General features: G+C 36.0%; 1 protein-coding gene across 2 annotated transcripts in view; it reads right to left on the minus strand.

Moving 5' to 3' along the window:
* LOC113066332 (piezo-type mechanosensitive ion channel component 2-like) overlaps positions 1-27,820 on the minus strand; it is a 113,548-nt gene that overhangs the window by 68,208 nt on the left and 17,520 nt on the right. For both annotated transcript variants that reach the window (XM_026238234.1, XM_026238233.1), the window contains exons 2-4: positions 26,689-26,784; positions 13,524-13,649; positions 5,376-5,418 (exon numbers count right to left, since the gene is read on the minus strand). In XM_026238234.1, the coding sequence (XP_026094019.1) occupies positions 5,376-5,418; positions 13,524-13,649; positions 26,689-26,784 (265 nt within the window). The remainder of the gene's footprint in view (positions 1-5,375; positions 5,419-13,523; positions 13,650-26,688; positions 26,785-27,820) is intronic.

Genomic DNA, 27,820 nt, shown 5'->3' on the forward strand with positions numbered 1-27,820 from the left:
CTAACATTATTTAACATGCTGCTAGCAGGATTGAACATGATGCTAGTTTGTTTTAGCATAGTGCTAGCATGTTTTAACATGGGTAACACGTTTATAATGTATCTAGCCTGATTAGCATTTTGTTAACATGTTTTAGTATGTGGTTAGCATGAATTAGCATGTTGTTAGAATGTTTCAACGCGATTTTGCCTCACAAGTTTTTAACGTTATTAGGATGTTTGCTAGCATATTTCTAACATGATTAGCATGTTGCTGGTACATTTATTACATGATTAACATGATGCTAACATGTTTTATGTTGCTAGCTAGGGGTGTGACGAGATCTTGTGGCACGGGATCTTGAGAGATCCGATGTGTCTCGCGAGATCTGACCGGTCTCGAAAACGTCACGCTATCCTCGCCCAGACCATTAAAATATATTTGCATTACACTTGTCCTTTCACCAGTGGTAGTATGTAAGATATTTAATGTTCACATCATGAAAGTGGTCACATGATAAGTGGGAAAATATTGCAGTGTAGTCTTTATCCCGTCATGAAAACAGAAATCAGTTTAATGCATAATGCCACAGAATTTGTCAAACTTTGAATTGATAAATCAAAAGTAGATAATTACACTTAAATCAAATCCCGATATGTATCTGTAAATTTAAAGCCGCAAAAGTAAATTTAAATATAAATCCTGCATGTTCTACGTGTCTCTCTTAATGAATGACGTAGAAGCACGTTTCATTTAGCTACTACACACAGAAGCTGTCAGTTTATTAAAAATCTGTTTACTAAATAATAAGCTATAAGTTGATTTCAAATGCACCTACATTTGAGTTGAATAAAATAAAAATTGTCCTTACATATTTAATCATTGAGGATTTATTTTAAAAAGTCTAAAATTCTTGTCTCATCTCGTCTCTTGGGATAAGTGTCTCGTCACACCCCATTGCTAACATTATTTAGCATGCTTCTAGAAGGATTTAATAGGTTGCTAGCATTTCGGTAACATGATTAAGCATGTTACTTACATGTTTTAACATATTGCTAGCATGATAAGTACATTGAAAGAAGGTTTTAGCATGAGTAACATCTTGATAGCATGTTTCTAGCATGATTCACATGTTGCTAACATCTTTTGTATGTTGCTACATGATTTAACATGTCCTAAGATAGACATTAAGCTTTACAATTGATATAGACAGCTTAAATTCTCTATGATTCTTATTGTACAAAAGTTTTGACCCCCTCAATGAAAGTCTATGGGAATTTTGGTAGTTTTGATCATCTGTTTAAAGGGGTCATACGATGTTGCTAAAATGGACATTATTTGGTGTATTTGGTGTAATGCGAAGTGTTTTTACGGTTTAAGAAGAAATTTTTTTTTTCCACATAATGTATGTTATTGTTTCTCCTCTATGCCACGCCTTTCTGAAACACATCGATTTTTACAAAGCTCATCGTTCTGAAAAGCGAGGTGTGCTCTGACTGGCCAGCTATCCAGTGCGTTGTGATTGGCTGAATACCCCAAGCATGTGACAGAAATGTTATGCCCCTTACCATACTGTGATGTGTTTCCCAGAGCAATGAGACAAAACTAGTAAAACTCATTACAAACTAGGCATTTGTTGCATCAAGTGGGGGAAAAAAAATTCTGATTACTGACCTATATTCTCTTTTGGAATCGTCAGTGGCAAATTCTTTAAATATTTAAATGTATTTACTGTCAGTCAGAAGCAAAAGACTGTGCTGGCAAAGTTGGAAATGCCCTAGTTTATAGAAACAGCCTTTGTGCACAGAAGCATTGTAGGCTACTCTCACAGGAAACAGTCCTCATCCTCCATAAAATGTGCTGCACACATCTGAATATTTGGGTTGGACTGTTCTAGAACAGTGTTGTAAATACAAGTGAACCACTGATTTCTAGTAGTGTCCTCTTTTGGAAAGACAAACAAAAGTAGTTTTGCTTTGACAACGAAACACACCGCCTCCACATTGCATTGCAGCAGCGGCAAAAATAAAGAATTAAAGTTACGCCTTCTTTCTTTGGCTGAACATTTGGGCGGAGTTATGCAAATCTTCCCACACAGTGATGTAGAGATGTGGGGGCGTGTTAGAACGAGTCGTTTTAGGAGGGTGTGGTTAACTCTTAACTTTTATAAAGAATATCTCTTTGGGTTTGAGACTTTAGGCTTCTTTGTGCACCAAGATCTTGTAACCCTCAAAAGAGGGTTTGATATGACCCCTTTTAACAAAAAACTGTAAGTCCGGTCAGCTAGAAAAGATATAGCAACCCAAGTCTGACCAGTCTGATGGTCTGACCCGAGTTTGGTGGTTGTAGTTTGAAAACTCTAGAAGGAGATTCAGTCCAAATTAGAAGAAGAAGAAGAAGAAGAAGCAGCCGCAGCTTAAATACTAAATCAGCTTTCTCAAGCCAACCTAATTACATCCTAATTATTTGTAGAGAAAATAACAGTGAGCCCAAGCCCGGAGCAGTGCATGCTGGGAGGGACGCATCCAAAGATGGTTTGGGTTTCTTCTCTCCAAGAGCAACATGCGGCACAGTGGAGCGATTCAGGCTTCATGTAGCGTCGCTCATAATGAAGCGCCTGTTTCAATCTCCCTTGTGTTATAATGGTCAGGTTTAATTGCAGATTCAAGAAAAACAGATCTGATTTATGCTGTGTAAGTCCAATTAAATAGAAAACACACAAAGGATTATTTTGACATGAGCTCGCACATTTTACGACTCGTTGGCCAAATTAGTGACAAATTACCCGAGGAAGTTATGTGGGAAGCGTGGTATATCAGAGAACGCCTCATGAGCATTAATCTATATTGGTAAATATGGAAAAGATCAGACATTGAGAAGATGTAAACCATTGTTGCAAATGTAATTTATGAGTGTTTCTTAGAAATCAAACGCTAGACTAAACAAAACCTTGTTTGGGTTGGGAAACCTGCATGCAAACTCGTAATTTAAAATTGAAGGAAACTGATAAAGTTAAGACAATGCTCCACGGAGTTTAGTGGAAGAAATGAAATGTTGATATGATAAAGCAAACAAAGTTTGAGTGCACATGAATCTGATTAGAGCTCTGAAATATCTATTTCCCTTTCCTTACGCTCAGAGCCAACATGAGCCTTTAAAGTAGCATGCTCTACATACCGCTCTGGATTAAACACACATTGCTCATATTCATTATGTTCCAACATTTTATTTTATTAGTATATTCTATGGGAGCCCAGTTGAAGATGTTCTTTTGAAGGGTCCCAGGATTTAAAAATCTGGAGCTCTGAAGCAAACGTGAGTAAAAACCTGCAGTGACAAAACGATAGGGTGTTGTAGATGGGTGCCAAGGCACTGCTATGCAGTTTTAGCATGTTCTTATGCGGTTGCATCAGTTGCATTGTGAAAGCAATTGCCTCCACACATTTGTGCGACTCGATTGCAGTCGTTGCAGCTGCTGTATGAGGTATTATTTTGTAACCCAGCTCTGGGCACATCATCACAGCACATATGGTTTGTGCTAGACTTCCTCTACAGTCAGGTAAATTAGAGCTGTCTGTCACTAACATCGCTCAGATCACGACTAACATGCGTGTTGTAACCGCTTCCAGCTGTCGTGAGCAGACTCGGCGTTCAGAAGCTCTTCTCCAAAGCGTTTCGGATGATCTGGCCTCTGCCAGCTGGACCAATGAAATGTAAATGCTTTCATTTGAGTTCTGAAGCACTAATGCAGTAATGGCATAACAAGCTGTTATTAAATCAGGCCAAGTATCCACCAGTCTGCTAGGTAACCACACATGAGCATGTGCACATGTATATGTGAGTGTTTCTTTAACTATCAGCTATGCAATCACTTAATATACTAAACAACCTTAAAACACACTAGCTTTGAAGTTAAATTACTGTAAATCAAAGCACTGCTAACAATACTGCTGAACAGTGGGAAAAGAAAAGAATCAAACTTTTCCGTACCCAGCGTAGACACAGTTGTTCACTATTTGTTCATCACTTACATTATACTATATTTTAAATGCAATGACTGGAATTTCACTTTACTAATATTCATCGCTTAAGACAGAACGTTTGAGTCATAAAGTAAAACAATAAAAGGCTTTTGAAAACTAGCACGCCAACAGAACAGTTTTCCAAGTTTAATGTGAACTTTACATAATGAAAAGAAAGCGTAAATCTGTTCGTTTGAATAAATCTGGGAATTGAAAGTGCTGATAGTTGAAGAAACTCCCGTTTGTGTGAGAGATGTTAGGCTAGCGCTCTTGTCTTTTGCACAGAGTCTGCGCGCTTGCTGATGTCATTGTTTCTTCTTTCTGGAGCGCAGTCGCTGCTGTCTGATTAGCATTCGTCAGTGTTTTAACCTGAGGCACCATCGAGGGCGACAGCGACCGAAACGGCCCACAGACACCGGACACTCACAAAGAAGACTAATAAACTTGATAAGAAAAGATGAAACAGAAAAGTATAAACGATGCCACCCACATCATCCTAATGTCTAAACCAATCACACAGTCCATGCGTCTGCACACAGACTGCACTGCACATGATTATGACTTTAACTGTAGTGTGTTATTCAATATTACGTGATCTTAACCTGACATATGTATATTATTATTAGTTAATATAATTTAAATGTACTAAATTGCAACTTCACAAATATATTTAAGTACTGTACATGGCACACTTTCATTGTATAATTTCAATTATAGAAATGACATTAAACTATATTTAGTTTACCAGACATGCTTTTCGGTACTTTAACCATATTTCAAAGACAATAGATATATATTATGAAAAGGATATGTAAAAACGTTCTACTTAAGTGGGTCAAAGTTCAGCTTTTTTCATTTAATATAAATCTATTTTTATTGAATTGAAAATATAATGCAATTTAGTGTCCAAAAACATTATATTGAATTTGCACTTAAGTATGTTCTTTTCATAATAAGTCGTCTTTTTAAAAGTATGTTAAAGTGTACTTGTTTTCACAAGGGGGGCTCTAAACTATCAATCTAGAAGATAAATTGCATCATTAAGGGACATATTTTAACAAATAGTGTGGTTGGAAGACAAAACCAAGAGATTTTTTTTTTCTATGAAAAATATTAGCCAATATCTTTCATTGTCCTGTCATTTAATAAGTGAGGGGGAACAGATGGACCCGCCCTGATCATGTTTTATCATCATTATTTTCAAATACATTATTTTGTTATTCTATATTAAATCTCTTGATGGATCACCCAGGTCCAAAGCCTCCGAACGAAACCCCACGCGCTCTTCAAAGTGAACAATGTGTGTGGTGTTGCCAACACTGACACGGACGAGTCCAGCGCTGATCTGAAGAAAGAGAGAATACAATCTCTTACCTCTCAAAGCCCAGCTGTCGTATTGATCTCTCCCACGATGAACCTGCAGAAACACAGCACAAGGAGGTGTTCAGGACAGCGGGAGATGAGGTTTCTGTGACTAAAGCGAAGGAAGGTCATCGAAAGATTGCAGGTTTGAACCATGAAACTGTGAACCATTGGCTGTTTACTGGATTGTGAAGTCTCTAAATGGCAGGTTGATGGAAGAAATAATCGTTTATATGATCTTATACAGTTGGTTTATTCTGAAACATTATGAAGGCATTTTGTTTTCATTGGATTAATTATTCTTATTAGTTTTCATATGAATTCAAAATATCTGGGTATATTCTTAAATATACAATATGAACATATTGGTAATAACTCAAATGTAAAGCTATTTATGTATGCACAGCTTTAGAAATGTAAACATCTTTAGGAAACATAATATTCATATATATATAAGCATTTATCTGAAATATATATATATAATTTTTTATCACTTTTATTCAGCAAGGACACATTAAATTGATCAAAAGTGACAGTAAAAACATTTGTAATGTGACAAAATAATTATATTTCAGATAAATGCTGTTCTTCTGAACTTTCTGTTCATCTGTGAATCCTGAAAAATAAAACGCATCACAGTTTCCACAGAAATATCGAGCAGCACAACTGTGTTCAACATTGATAATAATCTTCATGTTTCTTGAGCAGTAAATCATCATATTATTCTGATTTCTGAAGATCATGTGACACTGAAGACTGGAGGAATGATGCTGAAAATACAGCGGAGCATCACAGAAATACATTACACTTTAACACAGATTCACACAGAAAACAGAGGATTTTACATTGTAAACATATTTCACTGCTTTTCTGTATTTGATTAAATAAATGCAGCCTTGATGAACAGAAGAGGTGTCTTTCAAAACCCCAAACTTCTAAAGCTAATGTAGATGCAAGATGTAACAAGTAATATATATATATTTTTTATATAAAAAAATGTTTTAGGTGTACTGTAACACACAAGTCACTCGAGATAAAAGCAAATAACTTCTTCTTAACAGAAAGCATGTGAAACAGCATTGTTTTGGTGTTATTCTGCAGCCGTCCACTTCATCAGAATGAGGAAAAGACAAATGTGTGAATGTGCTTCAGACGCCTCACTCGCATCAGTCCAGAGACCCAAACCACACACAGATATCACCAGATCCTGCTCTTTCACAAGCCCTGGTGCACAACACTCACCAAAACATCTGGCAGCGTTTTATTGTGGTCAAACCAAACATCACGTGATTCCCAGCACACTGAATCTCTTCAGTAAGGCGTCTGTTTACAGGGACACTTCCAGCTATTCAACAGAAATACAGCCCATCCTCCAAGACCTGACTAACTATTAATAATGTAATTAAGATGTGGATCGCTTCACCACTGAATCACATTGGCAAACTGGAAAATGAGCAAACAACAACAACAACTAAAAGATTAAAAACCACTCTTTAGATTTCTGACATCATCATCCAAATGTGTTCAGTTTCATATGAAATAGTTCACCCGAATACAAAAATGATCTGAAAATGCGTTCATCCTCAGGTCATCAGAGATGTGGATGAGTTTCAGGTTTGTAGAAATGTAGCACTGCATCAGTGTTTCATCAATGGATGCACTGCAGTGAATGGGTGCCGTCAGAATGAGAGTCAAACAGCTGATAAAATAGATACTGTAGATAATACTAGTATTTAAGCAGGCCATCACTTTCTTTTCTCTGGAGAGTATCCACATACTTTTATTAAGCCCAATAAGTTTTAGGGTTTTTTCTTATAGAGGCGTTCACAAATATGTCTAGAGTCTATCTAAGCTCAGAGAAATGCTCTTTTTGGAAAAGCTCTATCGAGTCAAACTGAGTTGTGATGTCGAGAGCGATCAGAGAATGCAGATCTCGGCGTGTCGAGTGATCACAGCTCGTAAAACACTGCAAGATTTCCCGTCTGGAGTCAGGAGGAGATCTCCAGGCCTTCGTGATGACGCTCAGGAAAGCGTTCAGGAAGAGGAAGGAGGGAAGGAGGGAGGTCTTCTAAACACAGCCTGCTCGATTGAAAGCCTGATGATTTCATTAGGTTTCTTCTGTGGGGAGACTGAAAACACACGGAGATCACGCTCGATCGTTTCAGACCGTCTGTATCTTCAGTCTGGAGTCCACACCGAGCTTATTTCCACCAAAGAGAAAAAATTCATCTGTGACATAAAGCTTAAAATAAGAAGTTCACAAAGTGAGATGTAAAAGTCACAGAGCTGACATATTAATCTGCTTTGAGACATATAAAGTTACAATTATGAGAAACATCTATGCAATTACAAATAAATAAATAAGTTGCCATTAGAAGAAATACAATTATTTCTACTGTACTATTTTATTTTAAGGCAGAAACAAACCTTTATATGAAAGATTACAAGACTAACTCTCAAAATACACAACAATCATTTATACACTGTAAAAAAAAAAAAAATATATATATATATATTGTTTTTTTTTTTTTAAGTTGCAAGTAAAAGATGATTGTATTATATCTAACAAGAAGTTACTATTTATTATTATTCTTTTTAATTTCGTAATTATTTGTGAAATTTACTTGCAATTTCTGAGTGAAAATGATTTCAAAGTAAATACTGCATTGCTTTTTATGTCTTCTTTAAATAAAAAAATAAAATAAAAAAAATAATAAATAAAAAATCCAAGAAAAAATATAAATAAAAATATAAAATATATAAAAAAAAGTTTAATTTTATTTTTTATTATTGATCACTTTTTATCAATTGAATGTGTCCTTGCTGAATAAGAGTATTAATTTCTTTAACAAAGCCCAACGTTTGAGTGGATTTCTTTCGATGACTCTCACAAACTGAACATGGTGTCGGTGACCTTGAGGAAACACAGCATCACATCTAGCCTTTGTTAGAAGTGGAGTATTTTTAGGAACGCGTCCTGAGGAAGCCGATCTTTATCTGCTACAGAAATATTAAGAGCACCAGAACGGAGCGGGCGTTTGTTCTCACTGCTGGCAGCCGTGCAGTATACGCTGACAGATGAAAAGCCTGGCCGTGCTGGAGCTCATACAAACAGGAACAATGCCTTATTAATTCACTCAGCGGGAGGTGGAAATAAAGCCATGCGTGATCGCTGCGATTGTGTAACTGCATGCATGTCAGTCAGGGGAATTAGAGGAGTGTTTGAAGCATCAGTTAACTGATCAGAAACAAATAATGTGTGTGTGAGAGAGGAGCTGAAACATTTAACACATTAGCATCTCTCACACCGCAGGAGTTTGACTCTATAAACCAGAGCAGCCATCGATCGCTTGTTTCTCTGTTCCTCACGCCTTTTTACTGCCTCAGATTTATTAGGAGAGAGATGTCATTCTTGGCACGGGCCGGGTTTACCGCATCGCACAGAAACGAGACGCTAGAGCGGCTGATAAACCCAAGAATGATCGCTCTACTGTGTGTCTGTGTCTGTCAAACACTTACAGACTAGTCCTAAAACACACCTCACAATTATTTCTTTTTGAACAAATTGACAAATGTTTGGGAATCAGGGTTCTTCCACCAAATATTGATTTCTTAACTCTTCTGAAGTGAAAACATTGGTATTGTGTTGTCTAAAGATGAATGTAAACGTCTTTTTAGTTATTTTAAACCAAGTGTCATTTCACGCTCTTAATGACAACATCTTTATTTAAAAATGGGATGAAACGTCACCAGTTGTTTACTCAAACTTATAACTATAAATCATGAATCCAGAGAAACTGAGAATTTTTTGAGTGGTCTCTTAACTTTTTCCAGAGCTGTATGAATATTATATAACAATATATTATAATTATATATATTCACGTTATATTATATTATATTGACAAAACAGTGGCAGATGTAATCCAGCCATTAAAATCAGTTTCGGGAACATCTGAGTAAACATAACTGCAAAAATGCTTTGTAAATGACACTTTGTGTGGTATTTCATCATCAATGCAATTAAATGTGTGATTTACAAACACCCCGACTAGTTTTTGGCCACTTCTTCCAGAAATGCATGCACAACTGTATCTACAGCTAGAGTTCACCTGCTTTCCAGCATTTTGAGAGTTTCCTACGGATTACAGATGAATCTTAGGAATCGTAAGAAAGAGTAATGCAAACTTTTTATTTTTCGGTTGTTTTTGTTTTTCCAGAAAGCTGACATTTTTCTCACAGTTAGAAGTTTATATTTCACAGCTCTTAAGAATAGCAACGATAAAAGTCTGAATTCTGAGATTATTGATAGATTGATTTTCATTTCTATGTTGTGGCCGAAAATAAACAGAATTTTGAGATTTAAACTTAGAATTGCAAGAAAAAAATCAGATTTTTATTTATTTATTTATTTGCAATTCTAAGTTTTTATATCTCACAATTCTGACTTAAGATTGTGAGAAAAAAGACAAAAGTCGCAATTCAGTTTTATTTATTTTGTAGTGAAAAAAAAAAAACGGAATTGTGAAATGTAAACGTAAAAATTTAATATATATATATATATATATATATAAAAAATAAATTGTAAGATGTAAACTTAGAATTTTTGGGGAAAAAAAACTGAATTGCAAGACATAAATTCACAATTAAGTCAGAACTAGGACATACTGTATAAACAAGAGTTTATAACTCACAATTCTATGATAAAAAGCCAAAAATTCAAGATATAATATCATACTTGTGAGATAAAAGCAGAACTGGTCTCTGAAATACAACAGATACGGCCTGGTTTGTTTATTATAATGCCAATAATGACCAAGCACCACATTAGAAGCCGTCATGCAGAGATTCAGAAGAAACGTTTGAATACGAATGTTTGACTAGTAGCTGGTTCTCATTACAGGGTTGTTATGAAATATTACTGTAATGTTTTTCTCATGTGCAGTTTGCTATAACTCTTGCCACAAAACTTAGAGAAAAAAAGATTAAACTAATGGCATATTCTGTCGCTTCTTCTAAAACTATAGGAATACATCTTTAGATAAAAGCATTTGTTAAATGAATATCTATGTGAATAATTTAAGAAGTAACATGTTGTAATGTGAGTAGAGTAGTTTACCACACGGTGCTTAAAATATCAGATTAAAGTAATGAAAATAAAATCTTAAATATAAATGAGGTCTTTCATTCCTGGACTGCTGCTTATCAGTGTTATTTTAGTATAATTGGGATATTAGTTTTTTATAAAGATTTTGAAACAGTTTTTATTTTAATATTTTATGGTTTAATTTAAAAAAATCTTTGTAATTTTGTTGAGTGTTTTTGTCATTTTTTATGTACATGTCTGTATTTTTTTTTTTTTTTGAAGTTTTAGTACATCTTTTTTTAATATAATTGAATTACTAAACTGTTTATTAATTATTTATTTGAGCTTTTATTTTCATTTTAGTTTACTGTAATAACTCTGTTGCCAATGTAATGCTACTAAGCACCAAATCACACTGAAATTGTTATAAAATTCAGTGTTATCATTTTTAATTGATCAATAGCTCAAAAATCATTTAGTTTGCATATGTGACTGAATAAAAATGATCAAAATAAAATTATTGCAAGTTGATAAGAAATTCTCAAGCATTAATCACTGACACAATCAGAAATGATTTCCCACAGACATCAAAGTTTACAAAAATAATAAAACAAAATTAGCTTCTATACTGGAGATTGAACTTATCTATGAAACTAAAGTCAGAACAAACACATTATTAATATATCGCTGCTTTACAAGCATTTTATCTGACCCTACATCATGATAAATAGATAAAAAAGATAAGGGATAGGTTTATTTGTTGTTGTTGTTTTATTTATCAAGATGCATTTATTTGTTACAGTGACAGTAAAGAAATGTAGAATGTTACAGAAGATTTCAAATAAACTCTGTTCTTTTCTACTTTCTCTTTTGCCACATAGGATTAAATAAAGAAATAAAAACTGCAACTTTTCAGTTCTGTGAAACACACGCGCGCACACACACACACACACACACACACACACACACACACACAAAGAACTGTGAGTCATAAACATAATTGTGAGATATAAACTTGCAATTGCATGAAAAGGGTTACTATAGTTAACTAAACTAAAACCATAGAAAGCTTTAAATAGAATTGTGAGATCAAAAGTAGCAATTAACTTTTTTATTTTATTTTTTATTATTGCGTGGCAGAAATCAGCTTCCATAGAAAGCACTTACTAAATTGTAATAATATATCAAAATATGACCGTTTTGACTATATTATTGATCAAATAAATGCAGACTCAGTGAGCAGACGAGACTAAAAATCTTCACCAACCTCAAAACTTACATAAAAATGTCAGAAGTGGAAAGTAAAGAAGGACATTTACTGTAATTGAGTAGCTTTTTTGTGTACTTCTATCAATATCACACAAAGAATGCCATCTTTTCCTCCTAAAATCATCATGATTACGTATAGATGTTTTCTTTTCTTTTTTTTTTTTTTACAAAAGTTCAGTAAACAAGTGAATTAAGAGACTTGTGTTTTAGACACCATATTGTCTGTTTTTGCTCTATTTCTACAAAAAAAAAAACTCCAAATACAGCTCTGTCTCTCTGATTAATAATTCATTTCTTAATTTAAAATGAGTATCCAACATTTTATGTCTTGTATATCAAAACATTATTAATGGTAGAATATTTTTGTACTCTTTCCACCTCTGAAAAATATATTAAGGTTGAACACAAACCTTTCAATGACCAATGTAGGAAAAAAGCGAAATATATTTAACTTAAAAATGAAAGTTGTGATTTCTGGCACCGGATGTGATTGTTTTCAGACAGGTTTCTCCCCTGTCGTCCATTGGCTGGAGAGAGAGCCCTTGCTATCATGATTGTATGCTTGCACAGACCCAGATCTCTCCAGATCTCCTGTTTCAGAGCTCTTCTCTCATGTCTGGCTCCTTCTCTCTTCATAATAAGTTTATCTCCATCTTGAAGGCAGATGTTGTGGCTTTTTGGCTTGGAGTGAGCGGCTCTGGTTGTGTGCAGTTAGAGTCTGGGGTTCTGCATGAGCGTCAGTGTTGGGGAAACATGATCCAGGCATGCGTTTGACCTCACGTCCAGCTCAGCAGCTTCAAAACAGACTCAAGCAATCGCACGTACCTTCCTGAGCCAACTCTGTGATTTATACAAATCAGACTAGACCTGAGAATGTGTGTATCCTCACACAAACCTTCAACCGTGTGTACACACATTTCTACTGGTTTCAGATTTTAGCGGCTCAAGTGAATAATGGATTTTGTGAGCAAAGAACATTTTAGTCCTCAAAACTGGCAGCTAGAGGTATTATAATTAACTAAAACGAAAAAAAAAAAATATATATATATATATATAATTTTTTTTTATTACAGTTATTTATTTTTACTAGCTTTTTAAAAAAAAAATTTTTTTTCAAATAAATACTGTTCATTTCAACTTTCTATTTTGCCATTGGATAAAAATAAATAAAAAATGTAATTTAAACTTTTAATCACATTTATTGAGTTCACATCTTTTAATTCTGAGGAGGGAAACATGAATTCTGAGTCATAAACACATAATTATGAGAGATAACTAAATTGAAAGCATATAAAAACTATAAATAAAACTAAAAGACAGAAATAAACAATAAAGAAACATAACATTTTATCTTTCAGCTATTATTGCTAATGCAACATTTTTTTATTACTATTATATAACTCATAGAATTTATAATCTTATTAACTTGATACTAAAATAACTAAAACTAAAATGTATAAAAATATTTGGAAATATATATAAAAAAGGGATAATAATGACAAAAATAAAACTATGTGTAAAAATGTAGAAAAATAAATAAAAATAAATTCAGAGCATTGGTCTGAACAGAGAAATCGTACACGAAACTCTCACCAAATTTTCCCGCCAAACACTCGTGTAAGGTTGTGTTTATTGTAGCTTCCTATACAGCTGGAACGTCATTTGACAACTTTCTTCTCTAAGTTCAGCTTAGCTCAATCATTTAGTTTGAATTTCGTGCATCAGCTAATAAAACCGGTTTCCTCCTCCGTCTGACCTCTATTAGTTTGAGAATCTGTGGTGGAGCGTTAGATGGGGTTGGTACTCACAGTTGAAGTCGGGCTGGATGTTGTCTCCTGCTAACAGACTGTTGATTGTGATTTGGTAGATGATGTGCAGCAGCAGGAACGTCACACTGGTGAAGCACAGGGATTTCAGCAAGCGCCCTGTGTGCCCTGCAGAAACAAAAGAATAAATGCAAACCTTTAATTACATTAGCAAACATTGTGCATATAATCTACGACATATCGGTGCCTAAAATAAAGCCTGAAGTGTTACTTTGGTTTTCACTCGTGCACTAGAGTATGCGCATGTACTGAATGCACCTTGATTTTTCTTGCGCTAATTAGTTGGTCCATTAATTGGCAACACTGGTTGTTTCACTGAAAAAGAAACGTAAAAGACGAAACAACAAAAATCAACGAAGACAACAACAGCAGTGGACGCTTGTTGACAACAGTGCAAGAGGATTCGATAAAGTCTAATCTAGTTTAAGACATGTTTTATTAGTTATAACTTCTGGAGAGAAATGCTGCAGACACTGGACAAGGATGAAACTTTATAGAAATGTAGCATGGCATCACTTGCTCACCAGTGGATCCATCATTTTGAGAAGTAAAAAAAAAAAAAGTTTTTGACTAAAATAGAGTCTATAATCATCGAGTTGAACCTGTCTTTCTGCTCTTGATAGAAAAGAGCTGCAGTAATCCACTGCTATTAGCGGAAACTCACCCTTGTATTACTGCTCTCTCTGTTTCCCTCTCGCTCTGGGCATCATTTAGCGCTGGTGTTTTTGGCAGTGTTTGGGCTGTTCATCATTTAGGATCACGGGGCTCAGTGTGAGTTCAGAGCCGTGACGATCTCAGAAAACTCTGAGTAATACATGTTACAGGCCATAAAGGGGTCAAAAAGAGTTTTGATTTATGCACTTAAACATTTTTTATGATAGAAGAGAAGGATTTGGGATGGATGGATGTTGGTCTGCTATCAAAGGAGGCTGGGAACAGCACAGATAGCATCAAACATGAATTTTAGGATATTAAAAAACACCCACAACCCATCCGGCCCAAATGAGGAAATGACATCATACGCAAACCAATAAGTGCTTAATTTGATTGTCAATTTGGGACAGATCATATCACACATTTAAGGAAATAATAAAAAAAAGGGGTCAAGAATCTGTAAGAGATCAGGATGAAATTTCACCCTTCTTTGAGGTTTGCATGGATAAAAAATGCCAAGAAATGTATTTGTAGTCGATTCGAAGGCTTTGGAACAAACGTCTTCTGTAAACGCAGGTCAAGGAAAGGTCTTGAGGTAGAAAATGAGGTCTGAAACCTCACAGATAATAATATTAGCGAGTCTAAAGACACACTTTACAAACGTGGTTAAACGTAGACCGCATTAATTCACGGCAGAACCAAGGACCGAAGCTTCCTCGTCATGCAATTAGCAAACTTTCAGAAAGGAGCAGAAAAGTGTTGGACATTAACTATACGCTAGTTTTGTGCCATTTATCAACTTTGATCAAACAAATGCAGCCTTGGCGAACAGAAGAGACTTAAAACATTAAATCACACAATGCCAGTGTGCATCCCTTCAAGGCAAATGAACCAGATAACATAGTGTTATATCTGTGTATGTAACTGTGACGTGAACACAAGGCTACTTTTCATGTCAATACAGGAACACAACCGTGTTCATCAAATCAATAAAGTAATAATAAAATGACTGAAATTTCCATATTAAATATTGAAAGCATACTAATGTTTACAAAAGCGGCGTCTACATCGATGCATTAACACCTACGATAACAATTTCTGAATCAGAAATCACTGCCAAGCGAGTCTGCCAAGATCTTGACAATGGTTGACTGTTATGAAAATGTTTTACAGGTCTGCTCACGCCACAGTTTTACTGTGAGCTCAGGCGATTCGCCCAATTAGAAGACATTATATTCTCATTATTCTGTTCCCCGACGAGCCATTGCATCCGTTCCCGGCGTCTGAACGGGTCTCGGTGTTTGTGTGCGGTGTGTAACGGAGAAAATACATGCTGCTTCTTCATTGTTTGAGACCCATAGGTGTATTCAATACTGCCAAATTGAAAGATGGAGACGGTATGAACCATCAAAAATCCCCTCGGCTCCTCTGGACAGAGATATTGGTGTTGGCTTCTTTTTGTAAAGGTGAATTAGGAAGGATTATAAAGGACCTATCTGTGGATATCAGCATTGATCGAGTGACCGCAGCGCACAGACAACGCAGGAGCACTGACGACAGCAGAACCTCAGTCAATATCAGCACATCTCCAAAAGCTTTTACAGACGCAAATGGGAAAATCGGAGATTGATAATTGACAGCAATGAGCAGGACAGAGTCAAATTTAATAATGCATGCTCTTATGGGAACGTCTCTCCTCTCATAATTGATTTGAATCAATTCATTCTTACGCTACAATTACTTTAAGCCAGAGAGCAACTACTCAAGCCTTATGTAAGAGTTTAATACGCAAAGTACATGCACATCATTTAAAAGCTTGGGGTTGGTAAGAATTGTAGTGCTTGTGCTTTGATCAAAAAGATTGTTAATAAAAAAATATGAAATATTATTCTGATGTAAATCATCTGTTTTCTGTGTGAATCTGTGTTAAAGTGTAATGTATTTCTGTGATGCTCCGCTGTATTTTCAGCATCATTCCTCCAGTCTTCAGTGTCACATGATCTTCAGAAATCATGAAAATATGATGATTTACTGCTCAAGAAACATTTCTGATTATTATCAATGTTGAACACAGTTGTGCTGCTCAATATTTCTGTGGAAACTGTGATGCATTTTATTTTTCAGGATTCACAGATGAACAAAAAGTTTAAAAGAACAGCATTTATTTGAAATATAATAAATGTATTTTTGTAGCAATATTAATGTATTTACAGACACTTTTGATAAATTTAATGAATCCTAAAATATTTATTTTATTTAAGCTAAATATAAGGTAAATATTTAAGCAAATTCTTCTAAATTAGACAAAACAGTTCTAAGATATTAATTATAAAACATCATTCTGACTTTTAATTATTATGTAATTAATGTGGTAAATGCGATCAATCTACAGTTAGTTAGCTGATAAAAAAATCGACAGAAGTAGGAAAATGATTAAATATAAAAAAATAAATATACATAAATAAATATTTTAATTTATAAATAAATTCAAATTTGTGCCTTTATTCATGGCGTGAATCACTGAATGAAAACATGCTGCTTTATCTGACACTTTCACTTGAATAGTTGTTTATTGTTCCCAGATACTTTGGTCAGTATTTCTCAGCATCTGGTTTCTGAGTTTACGTGTCACATCACAAGCTCTGATTCATTTATAAAAACCCCAGCAAATCTCTGTAGTGCAGGAACAGTCTTTTCTTCCTGGCACAGTTTCATCATGACTTACACAGTCAGATCACAGCCCATGTTAGATCAGACACATGACTTCACTACACATACAAAAAAAGATTCAAAAGAACGGAAAAAAGATGATGAAAATGAAGCTGTGTGAATGTGAAATAGTCATTAAATAGCCTGCATGTCTAATTCCCCAACAGTTGCTTCTTTAAACATGCCTGATATATTGCAGTGTCAGTGCTTTATGGTTATTTATACTCTGGTCCGATGCCACAAACTTATTTTATAACAATGTATTACAGCATCAGTCTGTGATATATTACCCAAGATACATCTGAAGTACCTGATGTCCTTCGTTTCAATCACTCATTCATGATCCTTGCTTTATTTCACAGTGGTCTGGCCTTGCATTTTGATAACAGATGTTTTAGCCAGCAGTTATCTAGCAGTGTGACATAACTGGGATTCGCAGACAGATCGCAAATCTCAAAGGTGTTCACAGAGTCCAGAATCCTGATATCATTGAGCCAAACCTGGATAACTCGCTTTCTTTTGAAGAACACAAAAAGAGACGTTTTGAAGAATGTCAATGCTGCTCTCTTCCATATAAGCGATCAAGTGCTGTCAAGATCCATAAAACACAATAAAAGAACCAAAAAGTATTACTCGTGTAATATATTAAGCCTTCTGAAGTCAAACAATAGATACATTTATGAATATGTGGGTGAGTAAATAAAGACAGAATTGTTTTTTGTTTTTTTCTGAGTGTATTATCACTTTAAAACTCCTGGAGGAACTCTTGAGAGAGATCCGGTGAATACTTCACATTCTTCAGCTTCCAGAGAGTTTTCTTCTTTCTGTTTACATTTCCATGAACTCATTGCTTTGTTTTATATAATGCATACTCAAAGGTTTGTGTTTAGTAAGATTTGTTTAAAGAAATGTGTATTTTATTCAGCAAAAATGCATTCAATTGATTAAAAAGTGAGAGAAAAGAGATTTGTGAAAAATAAATACAAATAAATGCTGCTCTTTTGAGCTTGTGAGTCCTGAAAAACAAAATGTATCACTGTTTCCACAGAAATAACTGTGTTCAACATTGCTAATAATCAGAAATGTTTCTTGAGCAGTAAATCATCATATTATTCTGTTTTCTGAAGATCATGTGACACTGAAGACTGGAGGAATGATGCTGAAAATACAGCGGAGCATCACAGAAATAAATTACACTTTAACACAGATTCACACAGAAAACAGATGATTTGATTTGTAAAAAATATTTGATAAATTATTACAATCTTTTTGATCAAATAAATGCAGTCTGGTGAGCAGAAGAAACATCAAAAAGTCTTACGGCCCCAGATTTCTGAATAATAGTGTTTAAAGCAAATGTATGAAAGCGGTCAGACTGCAGAGAAGATCAAAATTGATGAACTACTTCAAACAGCAAGATTTCCTCAGCATCGACTGTGTTCCAGAAATAAATAAATAGATGGATAAATGAAGACGTAAGGAGCTGTGAATCACGGCTGGCGCTGCTTCCTGAGGAAGTGAGGTGAGGCCGGGTTTGGATCTGTTTCCTCAGGAAACCCTCCTGTGTACCTCAAGAGGACAGATCGTCTCTTTGTCCTGCGCTTATACTTCTCTTTCCTCTGGGATCAATGTTCTCATTACTTCAGTGTTTCTCCAACAAAAGCTTAAAGGGTTAGTTCACCCAGAAATGAAAATGAGTCATCCTAGGTGTATATGACTTTCTTCTTTCGTACAAATCCAGTCAAGAGTTATTTTAAAAATGATCTTTGAAGCTGTTTGATGACACTCTCACTCCTGTAGCGAATCTATGCATTTTTGTGGAGCCGTGTGAGACCCTTTTTTTAATTTGTACAGATGGGAGCTTTTTTATTTCACTTGTTTTGGAGTGTCATCAAACAGCCTGAAAAAAAAAAAAAAAAAAAAAAATGTATAACTCCGACTGAATTCGCCTGAAAGAAGAAAGTCATATACACCTAGGATGAATTCAGGGTGAATTCAACTCTTTAACTAACAATTCTGTTTTTTTTCTTTTTCAAAAGTACTGAGGCAAATAATAATAAAAAACAATTAAATAGTGGATATATAATAATAATAATAATAATAATAATAACAACTGTGGGATGTAAACTTATAATTTAGGGATTAAAACTCAGAATTCTGCCTTTTTTCATGAAGTTTTGAATTTCTGTTATTGTTATTATTAGCAGTAGTAGTAGTACTTTATTCCACGGTGAAAATAGAGTTGTTTTTTGTTTTCTTTTCTCAGAATTGAAAAATATAAACTCAAATTTTTTTTTTTTTTTTTTTGTCTCGTAATAGTTTTCATTCATTCATTTAATTTTTATAAAAAGAGGAAAATAAAAAGAGGTAATTGTGACTTTTTATCACACTTAAGACTTTTTGTGTAATTGTGAGTTTATACTGTATCTCCCAAACATTTTTTCTAAGAGTTGTGGGTTTCTGAATTTATATTTCACAAAGTCAGAATTGTGAGAAGAATTGTGCATTTTTTATCCTGTGGAAGAAACGGTCCTCCATACATTTCACAGACTCCAGTATTACTTTATAAAGCATAGCGGAGTTGCAGATAATTTGTGAGCTGCAATAAAATGTCCGACTGTGCTTACGAAACACTCACATATTTTCAAATCCAGCTCGGGCCTCATGTGTCCCCTGCTAATCTCCAGCTGAGATCTACCCAAATGCATATCATCACCTTACAACAATCCTGGCTGAAGACAGGTAAAGGCCTGTAATTAATAGCAGCATCTGGCTGTAATGACGCAGAGACCGGCTGAGGTTTGACTCACGGCTCACGCTGAGGCCTAAACTAAACAAACCCCCTTACTGTCTGCCCAACAGAGACTACAGCACGCCAAACCGCCTCCAGTATATATATATATATATACACAGTACAGTACAGTACATATAACGTACAGTCGGCAATCTTTTCATGTGGTGTAAAACGAGCCAGGGATTGTCAAGTCTGTCATGAAACCTCTTGAAGTAAAATTCTGCATTGGCAAATTAAGTGACGTTTTAAATGCAATGAATTAAAAAGAGAGTGAGAGTGACAGAGTGTGAGAGAGAGAGAGACAGAGTGTAAGAGAGAGAGAGTGAGAGTGACAGAGTGAGATAGAGAGAGTGAGAGTGACAGAATGAGAGAGAGATAGAGTGAGAGTGACAGAGTGAGAGAGAGAGAGAGTGAGAGTGACAGAGTGAGAGAGAGAGAGTGACAGAGTGAGAGAGAGAGAGAGTGAGAGTGACAGAGTGAGAGAGAGAGAGAGTGGCAGAGTGAGATAGAGAGAGTGAGAGAGAGTGAGAGTGACAGAGTGAGAGAGAGAGAGACAGAGTGAGATAGAGAGAGTGAGAGAGAGTGAGAGTGACAGAGTGAGAGAGAGAGAGACAGAGTGAGATAGAGAGAGTGAGAGTGACAGAGTGAGAGAGTGAGAGTGACAGAGTGAGAGAGAGAGATAGAGTGAGAGTGACAGAGTGAGAGAGAAAGTGACAGAGTGTGAGAGAGAGAGTGACAGAGTTTGAGAGAGAGAGAGAGTGACAGAGTGAGATAGAGAGAGTGACAGAGTGAGAGAGAGAGTGACAGAGTGTGTGTGAGAGAGAGTGAGATAGAGAGAGTGAGAGAGAGTGAGAGTGACAGAGTGAGATAGAACATCCTGGGACTTGACAGAAACGCCCCTAGTCTCGGCTGCAGGGCAGAACTTGGCAGATTCCCTCTTCTAGCAGAAATCCAGAAGAGAACAGCCAAGTTCTGGTTCCATCTATCAGACACACGGACAGATGATTACCATCACTGCGCTCTTATGTACAGGACAGGACACCCAGAGAGTGACCCCATGCACCATTTAGTGGAAAAACACCAACTCCGCTCAACCATTCAATTAAGACACGCAAAAGTTAAAGAAATTGGAAAACTAACCCAGGAAGAATACATCCATGATTGGCAGATCAAAGTAGAACAAATTAACAAATTAAAATACTTCTATAGATTAAAGACTAGCTATCAATTGGCACCTTACTTGATCAAAATTAAGGACTATAGTAAGAGAAAGCTCCTGACGAAGTATCGTCTGAGTGATCACCGTCTGTGTGTGGAGACGGGCCGACACAAACACAGCTGGAGAGACAGAGAGCTCCGACTGTGTCCTCACTGCACAGTGTGTGTGTGTGTGTGTGTGTGTGTGTGTGTGTGTGTGTGTGTGTGTGTGGAGAGAGAGAGAGCTCCGACTGTGTCCTCACTGCACAGAGGGACTCGTAGAGGACGAGCTGCACTTCCTCACACACTGCACTAAATATGAACACATTAGAGACCACTACTTTACCCTAATAGCTCAAATTGTGCCTGAATTCAGGCAAGCAAGCGACATAGACAAACTCAGTTATATTTTGGGAGAGAAAGAGAAGTGTGTCCAGCTCGCAGCGCAGTATGTGTCCTCCTGTCACATCATGAGGGACAAAAACTAAACTCCTGTTCTTCAGCAATGCTCTCTGTAAATATTTACCCTGTATCCACTAACTTTTTTTTTGTGATTATATATGTACAATATTGACATGAATAGTTTATTTTTTATTTTTTTATTTTTATAATTATTTTTATTATTTCTTTTTTTTTTTTTTTAATCTACATATCTGTACATCTATATATCTGTATAACTTGTTCACTGTTTATTGCTTTGGCAACATTGTGCTGTTTCACAGTCATGCCAATAAAGCTCATTTGAATTGAATTGATAGAGAGAGTGAGAGAGAGTGAGAGTGACAGAGTGAGAGAGAGAGAGTGACAGAGTGAGAGTGAGAGAGAGTGACAGAGTGAGAGTGAGAGAGAGTGACAGTGAGAGAGAGAGAGAGTGACAGAGTGAGATAGAGAGAGTGAGAGTGACAGAGTGAGATAGAGAGAGTGAGAGTGACAGAGTGAGATAGAGAGAGTGAGAGTGACAGAGTGAGATAGAGAGAGTGAGAGTGACAGAGTTTGTAGACACTGTGACCTACAGCACATCGAGGATGAGGAACACTTTCTGCTCTTCTGCTCTAAATACACCAGTATAAGAGAAACCTTTCTGCCCAGATTTGAAATTTTAATTCCATCATTCTCTGAACTGAGCGACACTGAGAAAATGTTCTTCTTACTGGGAGAAGATGATAGTACAGCTGCACTAGCGGCTAAATATGTGTTAAATATTCACAACGCCAGAGTCAGCTAATTCTCTAGAGAGACCGACTCTATTTATTCATTTATTAGGATAAATTGTGTTTATTTATCTATTTATTTATATTTACTATGCTACATATGACATGATTTGTAAATATATGTTTTGTTTGTTTGTTTTATTATTTATATATAATATGTTGATGCTTTGGCAACATTGTGTTCCACAGTCATGCTAATAAAGCTCATTTGAATTGAATTGAAATTGTGTGAGAGAGAGAGAGAGAGAGAGAGAGAGTGACAGAGTGAGAGTGAGAGAGAGAGTGACAGTGAGAGAGAGTGAGAGAGAGTGACAGAGTGAGAGTGAGAGAGAGAGTGAGTGAGTGAGATAGAGAGAGTGAGAGTGACATAGTGAGAGTGACAGAGTGAGAGTGAGAGAGAGAGTGACAGAGTGAGAGAGAGTGAGAGTGACAGAGTGAGAGAGAGAGTAAGAGAGAGAGTAAGAGAGAGAGAGAGAGAGAGAGAGAGAGATTTCTTTAACAAATCTGGAGCCACTTTTCATTATTTGTTGAACATGGTGAAACAAAATAAAATACAATTTACATTTTGAGCATCATTAGATATGAGAATCATTTTAAAAAACCTGCATAAATAAATCTCGTACAAAAGTCAGTTTTAAGAATAAAACTGCTACAATATGAGTTTTAAGTCATACAATGTAACAATAACTTTAAAAGCCGTCATAAGAAAGCTTGGCTGAATGTCTGTTGATGCGAGTCTTCTGGATTTATTTGCCAGGGTTTTTTCTTTTCTTTTCTTTTTTGTCGGCTAGGTGAACATCTCTGTCTGATCACTAGGTATAACTCATGTCCGTAACACATGTTTTGCATGCATGAGAAAGAGAAGTATGAGCAACAGTAACAGCAATGCATGTTAAAACAAGCAGCACAAATAAAGAAAGAGAGTGTGTAAAGCTCTCAGGGGTCATCTGAGTTACAAGCCTCTGCAAGCCTCACAGATGAGAGTCAAAGCAGCAGTGAATGACACGGACACCTCTGTTTCTGCTCTATTATAAACAGATAATACTACAGCATTTTCACCACGCTATGTGAGTCATTTCCAGGGAACTATGATCGAACTAGACGCAGTTTACTCTTAGACATGATCTCATTCTGTGATTTAAAGGAATAAGTGCCGTCAGAAAGAGAGCTGATAAAAACATTTTTATCAGCTGTTTGGACTCTCATTCTGACGGCACCCATTCATTGCAGAGCATCCATTGATGAGACACTGATGCAGTGCTACATTTCTACAAACCTGATGAAGAAACAAACTCATCCTAATCTCAGGTTGATCTGAGGATGAAGATATTTTCAGCAAATGTTCATTTTTGGCTGAACTATTCTTTTACGTGAACACCTTAACTCAAAAGAAAATATGATAATGGTCCAAAGCAACAAATAAACCGAGTGATGAACTTCTCTTTAATCAAGCAGTGAAACATCCTTCCAGAGGAAGATCTTCTTGCTCACAGGTCACTCTTTCATAGTTCAAGAGACCTAAAGACCTACGAATGAACCAAACAGAAATGTTTCTTGAGCAGTAAATCATCATACTGTATTAGAAAGAGCTCTGAAACTGAAGTAAACAGCATCTTTATATCATTTGACCTTTATTTCAGATTCCAGTGTGTTCTGAGCTCAGTTTGAGACATCGCTGACATCTCAAGTCGTGGCCTAATGGTTAGAGGGTTGGACTCCCAATCGAAGGGTTGTGGGTTCTAGTCTCGGGCCGGACGGAATTGTGGGTGGGGGGAGTGCATGCACAGCTCTCTCTCCACCTTCAATACCACGACTTAGCCGGGTTCACACCGCAAGCTGCAGCAGAGCAGAAGCAGCGCGTATTTTTTTCGGTGCCTATGTTAACAGATGAGAGCGTTCACACCGCACGCAGAAGCTGCGCGGCAGAGCGTTGCAGAAGCAGAGCAGAAGCAGCAGTGCCGCGATCGTTTCGGCGCTGGGTCTATTTTTGCAGCGCTGCTGACGCTCAGTTAAAGTGAAAGTACACCTTTGATGGACAAAATAAATATGATTTCACACAAAAAGTGCTCTAACTGCACAAAAAAAGCACATCTAGGGTGTTTTAACAAGAACTAGAGTATGCTACGAAAAGGAAATTAATATAAAAAATATGTATAGAAGATAAAGTGACCATGGCAAAATCTGTTAAAGTACTTACAGTTCTATCCAAAAATAGACTTTTTTGCCGAAATACAAAAACAACTTTAAATAATTTATATTGCTAGCTTAGCCTTGGAGATTTATTTATTATTAGTAGTATTGTTTTAATAACTAGGCCTATGTATTGGCAGAAGAACGGATGTCGTGCTAACAATCATACACAACAGCACGTGGTGTCACAGGCGGTGGTCTTCAGAGTGCACCTGGAAAGACAATAATGGACGACACTCGTCTCATTGTGGAAGTTGAGAAATATCGAGTTCTTTATGATCCACACAATGTACTTTATAAAGACTTGCAGGAGAATGCATGGGATGAAGTTGCAGCGGCTCTTATTGCAGATCGTAATTAATTTTATAGTGTTTTTGACGCTTTCGCTGGCACACGAGCAAACAACTCAATATTTGATTCAAAATTGATTCAATTGGAACCATTTATTTACAATTTCTAAATTACACATAAGCACACAAATAACAAAAGCAGGTGATACATGCATATATAATAAACAAGTAGGCTAAATGCTGATTTCAAGATGAGCAGGAAGTCAAGGCTGTGAACCATTTACAATACACGTAATTTAAAACCGTTTATTAAATTGGTTTTCAGGGTGTTTTTTGGTAAATTTGGTAAATTTTCTAACCCAGTGACAAGATGGTAATATGCACCATGTTCTCACCTACGTCGGTTAATGGAATGAACCCAAAGTCTGGGTCTTTTTAGTCTCCTTAATAACAAATTTAGCGCGATGGCCTTTCTTCTATCAACAACACGTACTGCACGGAAAAAAAAGACAGCAAAACAAAGATCCAACAAAAGTAACTATTAAATTATTAATTAAAAAAGCTTCTTGACTAGTCTTTTTATATAAATGTATTTTAAATGGGAAATAAAGCAATGCGAACGTACCCATTATAGAGCACTCTGACCAAAATCTGCTGTTCAGTTGCGCGCTGCCTCCGCTGCCGGTGTGAAAGCAAAATAGGCGCGCGCTGCTTCTGCTCTGCATACCTGCTGCTAACGCGCTGCTTCTGCTCTGCTGAAACTTGCGGTGTGAACCCGGCCTTAGGTGCCCTTGAGCAAGGCATCGAACCCCCAACTGCTCCCCGGGCGCTGCAGCATAAATGGCTGCCCACTGCTCCGGGTGTGTGCTCACAGTGTGTGTGTGTTCACTGCTCTGTGTGTGTGCATTTCGGATGGGTTAAATGCAGAGCACAAATTCTGAGTATGGGTCACCATACTTGGCTGAATGTCACTTCACTTCACTTCACTTTCACTTTCATTGAGACTCTCGATGTAAAATCATCAGGGTCTTTCTCCACTGGACCTCCTTCTCTATCAATCTAGCTGATATAATTGTGAAATCAGAGAGATATTTGGCTCCGGTTTGGTCTAGTTGACACATGGTGAATCTGATGAGGTAACAGCTGAACTTGTGAACCGATGACACACTGAGGAATGCTGGGAATACAGAAGAGCCTGATTCCTCAGTGAAGCTGACACCACCAGCGCCCGAGCAAACCTCTCAGAAACACAATTCATCAGCTCTCTGCACACACAACAGCATTCAGCGCCTCATGTGAACATTAGAACAGACAGCACTAGCAGATGAAGGAGCAACAGATGAAAAATCATCACTTCCTCTCAAACACACGCCATATATTACTCAGCTGGAAGCCTTAAAGCTGCAATTAATCACAGTGAGCTGCTAAATCACTCAGAATCAGCTACAGCAGTGAAGTGAAATGTCACTTCGACTGTTACTTTGAAAGAAAGTTTGAAGTGCGTCATTCAATGCAGTTTAATGTGCAGAGCATCTGATGACTTCATACACACTTAAACAAATTAAAAAAGAAACCAAAGACCTTTGATATATCATTTAACTCTGTTTATTGTGACAGTAAATGTGACTGAATCCTAATGCAAAAGAACTTTGCTCATAAAACATAAAACATTTTATTTTGAGCCCATTTCAGTCTACCTATCCATCACCATCACGTCAATGGATTATTTACCGTAGAATAAACATGCAATCATTTTTGTTGAAATAAAATACATTTTTTAAACTATTTTGCATGTTTTATTATTTGTCTTTTGTCTGTTTTGCAATGAGATTTTTCACCTTAAATTAAAAAAAAAATTGATGTTTTAAAAGTGTAGTGTCATGTGTTATTAAACTATATTTTATCAATGATGTATGTATTTAGTAATTAAAGTAGTTTTAATTATATAGAATCATATAGAAATATAACAAATTGTATGACTAAATTAGTGTTATTTGCTATACTATTTCTGCTGAAATCATGCACTTATAAACTTGTGAAAATATAAACAGCAAGTCTTCACACGGCAAACATTCAGCTCTCGGAGGAATTCAGAGACTCACCTTGCATTGTTGTCTTTGTCGGCTCGGCGAAGAGAGGGATGAGTAAGAGGAAGATGAGGTAGACGAAGGACAGCCAGTTGTAGCGGAACAAACATGCTGTGAAATAAAGAAGAAGAGGAGAAAATGATGAGCGTGATTGTCTTCTGTCTCCAGACTGTGATAAGAGCACATAAATCAGACGCTTGTTCTAGCAGACTGTAATTAGAGAGAAGCTCTTCATACATTAAAGGACTGTGATATGGTGCTTGTGGAGTGTGTCTAAACACCCGCAGGGCTCTGGGTGTGTGAGTGAACATGAATACTGTAATACACTCCAGCAGATCGAGCAGAGGATCGCCTCGCTCTCATCGTCTGTGCCAAAACTCACACACATCAGGGTCAGATCATCTCAATGCAATCTCAGTCAGGCACTTATCACAGCCACCTGTCAATCAATTATCTCTACAAACAGACCTGCAGGACTTTCCTTCTGCAGGCGGCATAAGAGCTTTCATAACATGCCATTTTACCACTTGAGTTAAACTGAATTAAATGTCTGCTTCAAGTAAGTGGAATAAAGACATGAAATGTAAAAGTATTTGCAAACGAACACAGATTGAAAACAGCTAGTAGCAAAACATAACATAACATAACAAAACATAACAAAACAAAACATAACAAAACATAACATAACATAAAATAACAAAACAAAACAAAACAAAACATAACATAACATATAACAACAAAGCATAACATAACATAACATAACATAACAACAAAATAACAAAACAAAACAACATAACATAACATATAACAACAAAGCATAACATAACATAACATAACATAAAACATAAAATAACATAAAATAACATAACGTAACATAACATAAAATAACAAAACAAAACAAAACAAAACAAAACATAACATAACATATAACAACAAAGCATAACATAACATAACATAACATAACAACAAAATAACATAAAATAACATAAAATAACATAGCATAAAATAACATAACATAACATAAAACATAAAATAACATAAAATAACATAACGTAACATAACATAACATAACAAAATAACAAAACAAAACAAAACATAACATATAACAACAAAGCATAACATAACATAACATAACATAACATAACAT

The sequence above is a fragment of the Carassius auratus genome, chromosome 49 (genome assembly GCF_003368295.1).
Source record: "Carassius auratus strain Wakin chromosome 49, ASM336829v1, whole genome shotgun sequence".
Taxonomy (NCBI): domain Eukaryota; kingdom Metazoa; phylum Chordata; class Actinopteri; order Cypriniformes; family Cyprinidae; genus Carassius; species Carassius auratus.